This window comes from Scaptodrosophila lebanonensis, unplaced genomic scaffold (genome assembly GCF_003285725.1).
Source record: "Scaptodrosophila lebanonensis strain 11010-0011.00,11010-0021.00 unplaced genomic scaffold, SlebRS2 tig00001412-arrow-pilon, whole genome shotgun sequence".
NCBI classification, from domain to species: domain Eukaryota; kingdom Metazoa; phylum Arthropoda; class Insecta; order Diptera; family Drosophilidae; genus Scaptodrosophila; species Scaptodrosophila lebanonensis.
The window spans coordinates 7,355,368-7,363,454 of record NW_022060739.1 but is presented as its reverse complement, the minus strand read 5'-3'; the positions used below and the strand labels follow the sequence as shown (position 1 = coordinate 7,363,454).

The 8,087-nt window shown below is 35.0% G+C and overlaps 1 protein-coding gene across 5 annotated transcripts in view; it reads left to right on the top strand.

Moving 5' to 3' along the window:
* Nucleotides 1-2,699: 2,699 nt before the first annotated feature.
* Nucleotides 2,700-8,087, top strand: part of LOC115631952 (dedicator of cytokinesis protein 9) — a 35,758-nt gene continuing 30,370 nt past the window's right edge. For all 5 annotated transcript variants that reach the window (XR_003996252.1, XM_030528809.1, XM_030528807.1 and 2 more), the window contains exon 1: nucleotides 2,700-3,318. Coding sequence is in view for 4 of the 5 variants with exons in the window: in XM_030528809.1 (XP_030384669.1) it covers nucleotides 3,223-3,318 (96 nt within the window). In the remaining variant the exon portion in view is untranslated. The remainder of the gene's footprint in view (nucleotides 3,319-8,087) is intronic.

Sequence of the window (8,087 nt, the reverse complement as noted above, 5' to 3'; positions counted from 1 at the left end):
TTGTTTGCAGTAGAAAAGTGTAGGACTGCCACTGTTAAATAGTGTTTGGAGACTTGAGAAAACACAATTGCCGCTGACATATCATCCTTCATCATACAACAGACTCTGTAGAAGCCGTTAAAAAAATGCCTTCAACGTGGATATTGCTTCATGGAGAATTCTATAGGCAATAATCCCTTTCCGCCGTAATATCTTTGCTGCTGTTTTCTATGCTCCAAATATAAAAGACAGCCTCGAATTGCATCAAATTCTAAACAAATTAATTTTTCAAAAAAGAAGTAATTTTTTAATTTCAAAAATGTTTAAAAAATAAAACTCCAGCTTCAATATCAAGCATATTTAAGATGATAAAAAAAAAAACAAATTTCATGTTCATATATATATTGATACTGGTAATATAAAGTCAACCACACATTCATTATTACGGAGCACTATTTCGCCTAAAAATTGACCTTTTTTTTTATTTAAATGCAGCGTGCATTATTTAATCAAAATTTCCATTTTTTGAAAAAGCGTATTTTTTTTTGAAAATGGTTACCGAAGAATATACTCGTTAAATTCAATTATACATTGAAACTGAGTTAACATTTCACTTCACTTGCTCGCGGAATGCTGTCTATTCTGTTTAATAATTTTTCTTAACATCAACTGGCATCTGTTCTGAAAATAATTTGGCAGACTCTACATGTTCCGCTTCTTGTATTGTTTATGATTTAAGCACTTTAGATTGCGAAACAATTTGTCAGACTAGTATTCTTAAAATTTCTGTTGCATTGTATTTAAAATCAGCGTGAATAAAATAAGTTAAAAAGAACAAATACTCGCTAATCAGAAGCAGCGTTGGCGATTGTTTTCGTTTTTTGCGAACAGGCTGCGGAAAGTTCTTCAAAAGCCCAATCAGCAGATTTTGAAAACTCGTTCGTTCAATAGTCAGTATGGGTCGGCAGCTCAGCTCAGCTGTTGGCAATTTGAGGAAGTGAACATTTTAAAACTATACTACCAAAACAAATTGGAGAGACACAATTGTAAAATCCACCTAATTTAAGCCCACATTTAAGAAGTACATATTTCAGAAAATACATATATAAAAGAAATTAATTTCTAAACAGCAGGGACAAGTACCTAAATGTCGCAGCCGTGCTCGAAACCAGTGCCGAAGAGCAGTGACACGAACCAGTGCCAGAAATGAGTGACCAACACTAACTTAAAATTCATATTGAAATCAGGCTGGCCGTGATACTTCCTTCTGTCAATTGTACTATATAGGCACTAATTTCGTTTAAGTTTTTATTTATTCCGATCTGTGATGCAGCGAAGACCATCAGAATTTATTATTTATTTGAGAAATTTCTATTCAATTTTAAATGTTTTTTTTTTAATTTAATAATATTTTTGAATTTATTTGTGTAATGGTTTCTTCATATGTTTTTATCTTAGCTCTGTCCTCGAACACACCGATTGGAAGATACTTTACATTTATTTGCAACATTAAATTATTCGTCTTTTTAATTTTTATTTCCGAAGCTATTTCATTTTTTAAACCTTTTTTAAATGTTTTTTTTTTTTTAATTTATTAATGTTTGTGAATTGATTTGTGTAATGGCTTCTTCATATGTTTTTATCTTAGCTCTGTCCGATTGGAAGATACTTTAAATTTATTTACAACATTAAAGTATTAGTAATTCGCAATATATTTATTTCATACGAATGCAGAAATATGACTTAAATAAAATAACCCTGTTCTTTTATTACATAAGAATAATGGGAAGATTGATTTTTGAAATGAAATAAACACGCAATCGTCAGCAGTTGATTTGTCGATTGTTTATTTATGCCTACCTGATTTTTAAGAGTCACTGTATTTTGTGGTTTTATGAGACTCCAGATCGCTGAATCGGCAAGCATCGGTGACGGCTGGTTTTCTAACTATTTTTGGCGGGTTTCATATGCATGTTTTTCTAACTATTTTTCCATCTATTTTTTATTGGTGCTTCCGCCAGCTTTTAGGATTTTTTTTTAAATTATTTAATCGAAACCAACAGCCATTCTTTACTACCCAATTATACATTAGCCATCAGCCAGCAATCTATAAAACATGAACTTAAACTAAATCATTCCAATACAAGCAGTTTCACACCCGCCACAAAACATTTTTTTTCAAACTAGTTGGCTTTTTCTATTATTAAGCAGCAAAATAAACATAAAAATAAACATAAAAGAAATGCAAACAACTCGAAAAAAAACAGGCACCGGCAGAAACTTTGTCATGCTCGGATCTATTTCCTTTTTATTGTTTTACTCTAAAATTGTACTTTTCAACAAACCGTTTTTAAATTCAGTGCTGCCACACCCTCAAAATAAGAGCATGTTAGTAAGTGGCAGCTCTGCAAATTCACCAAACAGCTGTTTGTTACCACCACTGCAAATCAGCCGTGGTGAATATAAGATTTAGAGTGGCCATCGCAAGTGACTAGCAGCTGGTTGCTGTTTTCATTCGTGAAATGCTATCTGCTCTCTTCATTAGTATTTGAAAACTCGAACGTGTAGGGAGCGCCGTTTTTTTCGCTGTTAAAATGTATCTTAGTCCGTCGCCGGGCGTCCAGCAGCAGCAGCAGCAAGAACAACACGCGAATCGCTGACGCGCGTAAACAAAGTGCGCCTGCATTTAACTAATGAAAATATATTGTTTGTAATCAGCTCGCATGCTGTGAAGCGTTTATAATAATTGTGCATTCTGCAAAAAAATTAAGTCTGCGCATTTTCGCAGCTCGTCTACGTGTATGAATATTTGCGTACGTGTGCGTGTGTGTGTGTGTGTGTGCGGTCCAGTTTTGTGTATAACAACAAGAAAAAAGTAGCAGCAGGAATTTTTTATGTGTGTCCTTCGAAAGGGCAAACAATGCTTTTTCCTTTTGTCAGCTGCAAAATAACGCAAGTTGTGTGAATAAATTGAAATTGAAAGTGTGTGTGTGTTTGTGGAAAAAAGTGCCTGCAAAGGATTAGGCATTACTCATCACTGTTCATGTGCCCCCCCTGCGTGCCACATCCTGTCTGTATTTGGCCGTGTGTCTGTGTGTGTTCGTGCGTGGTGGCTGCTATTTTTAATGTGCGCCGGTTTTTGCAACAAGCAGCAACTGCAACAATAATAACAACAACTTGTTCCTTTAACCCCTGAAGAGGCAGCATTTTTTATATAAAACAAAAACAACAACAAGAACAACAATGGAGCGCAAGTTCACACGAGCTTTGAATAAGCCGGGCATGGCTGCACAGCTGAGAGAGACAGTTTCTCAGGTGGTGCGTGAGAGCGCCGTTTTGGTAAGTTTACAATTCCTTCTCTCTGTTTTGTTTTAAACCGTTGTTTAACTGTTGTTCTGTAATTCGTTATCAACTACTCTATGTGGGTGTGTCACTTGCATGCAATTACACACACACACACACACACACACACATGCAGGCAGTTAGGAAAAACGCAGCTATAGACAGTCTTAAATCTTCAACATGCGACATTCCCAACACACCTTGTATGTATGTACATATGTATGTGTGTGTACAAACATTGTCAGCGTAATTCCCCTCCGGCCGGCCAGTCCCAAACAAATTTTATTTCATTGGCTTGCGTCCAAAACGTTTGCGTTTTATAATATTTATGCCTATATGTTGCCATATTCTCACACACACTTAAAACATTATAATGCCCGCCGAATCAAGAAAAAATAAACCCAAAATACGTATAGTATGTTGGTGAAATACATATATTCAAATTAACATTTTCGCGCATCAAACTGTAACAAACTTAGTTTTCGGCGCATTGCATAAGCATAAATATATAGACATCGACTGGCGATCGCGTCACTGCGTAGATCGCGTCGACCGATAATTCAGCCAAGGCCGAGAGTTTTCAGAATTCCATAGAGTCTGCGGCACAGACTTAGCATCGAGTCGAAACTCTCAGTACCAGCATCACATTGTTTATGATAATTATGTTTATTGTTGCCGCCAGCCATGTGTAAATATTTAACGCAAATATACTTATGTGTATCGCCTAGAATGCTGTTGAAGATTGAAATTTATCTCTGCTTGTTCGAGTTTGCGAATTATATTGTAGGTATGCTGAATCGATCATGAAATTGGGCACGATTCGAAAAGCGAGTCCAGCTTATGGTTATTTTCTTAGATATGTTTGTATGTATTAATGCAAATATTAAACTTACATGGCACATTAACTTACAAAATCTAAAAAAATATATTAGCGATGCTAATGAATATTGTTTAGAAAAAACCGACGAGATATTTTGTCATTCCTAATTAGTTCAGCTATTAAATGAAAAACATAACTTCCATACACTTCCAGTTGAGTCAATAGACTATTTTATTTGGAGAGCCTGTTTTACGATTATACTTGTATTGTATAAAGAAATAGCCTAAGGCTGTTCTTCTTTGTGGATATTCGTTCTTGTTCTGAGGAGCTTAGAGCCTTTCAAAATTTCTATTTTGATCTTGATCATTAACATAAAAGATTGAATATTTACAAAATGTAAAATACAAGGAAAATGTAGGTAGATCTTACTACACAAAAACATCTAAACTCACGTCCGGCCATTTTCTTCCAGCCACTAACCAACCCAAATTCCATCTTTCTTATCTCATATACAACTTTAGAAAATATAGAAATAATTGTACAATTCTTAAGAACAATTTATGCAAAATTATTTAAGCTATCCAGGTACAAATTCTGCTAGCTGAAGATAACCTCTAACCATTACTTAATAATTACTTAATTAATTTTAGCCAAAACAAAATGTGTAGGAAAATTTAACCGTGCATCCATATCACCATTATCTGAAAATGTTATGTATGTTTCAATTCTAAAGTCGTGCCGGTATAATACTTCAAACTTTCCAACAATAGGCGCAACAAAACCCACATATGCCCGCACAGCGGAAATGTTTTTTGAGGAGAAACACGTTTCGGGATCGGACGATGCCATATGTGCAGCAAAAAAAAAAAATACCCACACATTTTAGGGTATCTAAGGTTCCAGCAAACAGTATTTATGTGTTGTTCAGGTACTGATATAAATATTAACACGCCCGAGATGCTCTGAGAGTTGCTGCGCACTTGCCGCTAATTACATTATTCATACAAGTATATTCCTGGGCCGCAATACAAATCATATTAGCCCATCATTAGGCCCACTTCCAACTACGGTTAACTACCAATTACCGATAGCAGTACGTGGGCGAGGGAATGCGTGGTTCGTGGCTCTTTATAATGCGTATGTGTACGCCTCTAATTCAATTAGTCTTCAATAATTACGCCTGCTCGTAAATTGTAAAAAATATAAATAAATTAAAGCATAAAGAAATCGTTGGCAGTCAGCAAAGAGACTCATTGACAGCGTCATCAAATGTAATAATAATGAGCAATAAATAGATAATATTTAATGGGCCCTCTTGGCCAAACTAACGAACCGCAATTAGCCATAACAAAATTTCACTAAATGCCAAAACATACATACCTCTTTAGTTTGTTTTAGCTGACATGTTTCGAGCACGCTCATTACCTTATCAGCGATATCTGGGCCATATTAATTAAATATTTTGACACCCAAAGCTCGGCATTTTCTCCGTACTTCTTTCTTCGGGGGTCAATTGGGTGCATATGTATATAGTTAACATTAACTTAAATGTGCTGGTTATGTTGCGTGCTTTTAATTAACAATATTCTTTTTAGCTCTTTATTTTTTAATAAACAGGCCATTGACACACTTTGGAGCTGGTAGAGTGTTTATTTATTAAATGCATTTAACATGTGTACAACTTATGACTTGCTTCTAGTTATATAAACCATATGGTAGACACATACACACGTACTTGTCTGTAGGAATGCGTTTGTTATTTCAGCGTAAATATTTGTGGTTGAGAACGTCTGTTTACTGCCCTCTCAGTATTGTGGCAGCTCATTAAAATACCTATTTAATAGCTTGTTTGGCCAAGTAAAATTTAAATGTGATATGAGCTGCAGCTGCGATATCAAATTTTTTGGCGTTGCAGTTCATTCTGAGGCCGTACTAAGATAAAAGTCCAGTGCGTAAAAGCGCTTAGAAGAATACAGAATAGGCCACAGTATTCTTGAGTATGTGCTATGAAGAAGTTATCAAATAGTTGTAAAGATAAAATAGAAGCTCTTCTCACTTCGTATTTTATGAAAAATTGCCTTTTTCACACTTACCCTAGGGTAGGCACTATCTTCTGGAAATGTGAGTATTGTTTGAAATGTCAAAGAGTAAATAAATCTGAACCATTTCTAATGATTTCCCGAACTCTTTTCCCTTCAGTTAAAGATCATATCGATTCATTGACGATCTTTGAAGATCGACCTCGACCATAAAGTGGTATCAACAAAGTTGAAATGTGTGTTGAACATTTCATACTTCCCTTTGCGATCAGACCAAACTCTATCTTCAATCATGCCATCAACTTATAAATCTGTTTCTCAATTCGTTAGTTATTATTTATTTGATCGATGAACTAATTTTTCATGTGACTTATGGTCGCTGCTGTTTGCAGAAAAAAAATAGATTTGTCAGCAACTCGAAATAATAAGGCTCTTTAATTAATTAAAGCTCAACCAAAATATGCTCTAAAAAGCTATGCCCCTTAGGGCCGGCAACAACTATTCTTGTCCACTGAAATCTATAAAGTTTCCCCAAATTTTTGCCTTGGTAGCTGGATCAATCTAGTATGCTCAAGCTTTATTTTATAGCTTGATTCGGATTTGAAATGCTGTTTTGCCCCAACTGTGTTTGCTTTTCCTTTGTAATCCTTTCTATACAACTTTTTATGCAACACAACCTCAACATTTTTTATTAAAGCCAACTCATAAATTGGCTGTTATATCTGTCAAATATGATTTATAACTGGGATGCTCGAGAACTAAGGTAGACTCAAATGCTTTAGTCATCTTCCTCAATGCGCGACACGGCACGGCATGACGTCATCTTTCAATTATGCACAGAATAAAGACAGCATACATTTATTATGAATAAATATTTTCAAACACACATACACACAAAAAGGTCCATATGTGTAGAATGACAACAACAACCAAAATATTCTGCCTCGCTGCCAACTGAAGCGCGAAGCTGTAAAGAGTCGGCTTACCTACTGCCCGTTTTATTATTTGTTCAAAACCCGGTTTGTTTGCGGTTTCAAGGTGGGCTGACTGACGTATGTAGTTGTTATTGTTGTTATTGATGCTGAATGCCAAAGGAGGGTTCTGTGTAAAGTTTGTAACAACAGGTATGCGTAATTAATAGCCAATACTTAGAAGTTCCCCCTGGCACTTTTATTTGAATTATGGGTACGTCGCAGGCAGGTGATTTGCGTGACGGAAATGCTTTTCATTTCCTCCACGACTAATGCGTAACCATTCTTGAAGAAGAATTGCAGAGAAGCACATTCATTTGAGTAGAAAATACTACGAAGACAGTTATAATTGAGGCGAAAGAAAAATGAAATAAATAGTAAATATTATTTAGATTTTTACCTCTTTGTGGGACCTATGTTGTTAGTAAAATTTTGGGGCAGGTCAAGATCTGTATAATAGTTATAAATATGTGTTGAGCTAGTAGTTGTTTAAGGGAGTTTCAATCTGATTGTTTTTTGTGCTTTTAGCTGGTTAAATATTTAAATTTAAGGCGTTCATACAGACAAACTAAAAATGTCGTAAATCTTTTTCAATTTCTTAACAATTGTAGAAGAACATATTGAAAAAGGTCTTATTCAGAAAATACAGCGAAGAGAGGCAGAAAATTGAACTACTTAAGTAGTGTATTTAAAAACACAAAGTATCTCATGGGAAGGCCTTTGATATAATGCAGCTACTATACATTTAAGGAAGACCTTCGCTCCAAATTTGTTGTCTCTAGCTTTTTTAATTTCCGCGATCAAGGTGTTCATACGGACAAACTTATATTGTTTATACTATAGGAATACAATTAGCTGGCTGCCTTTATTGTATAAATTGTAAGTTTAAGAGAGAATATGTGAATAATTTAAATAATTAATTATCTTTTTAATGAA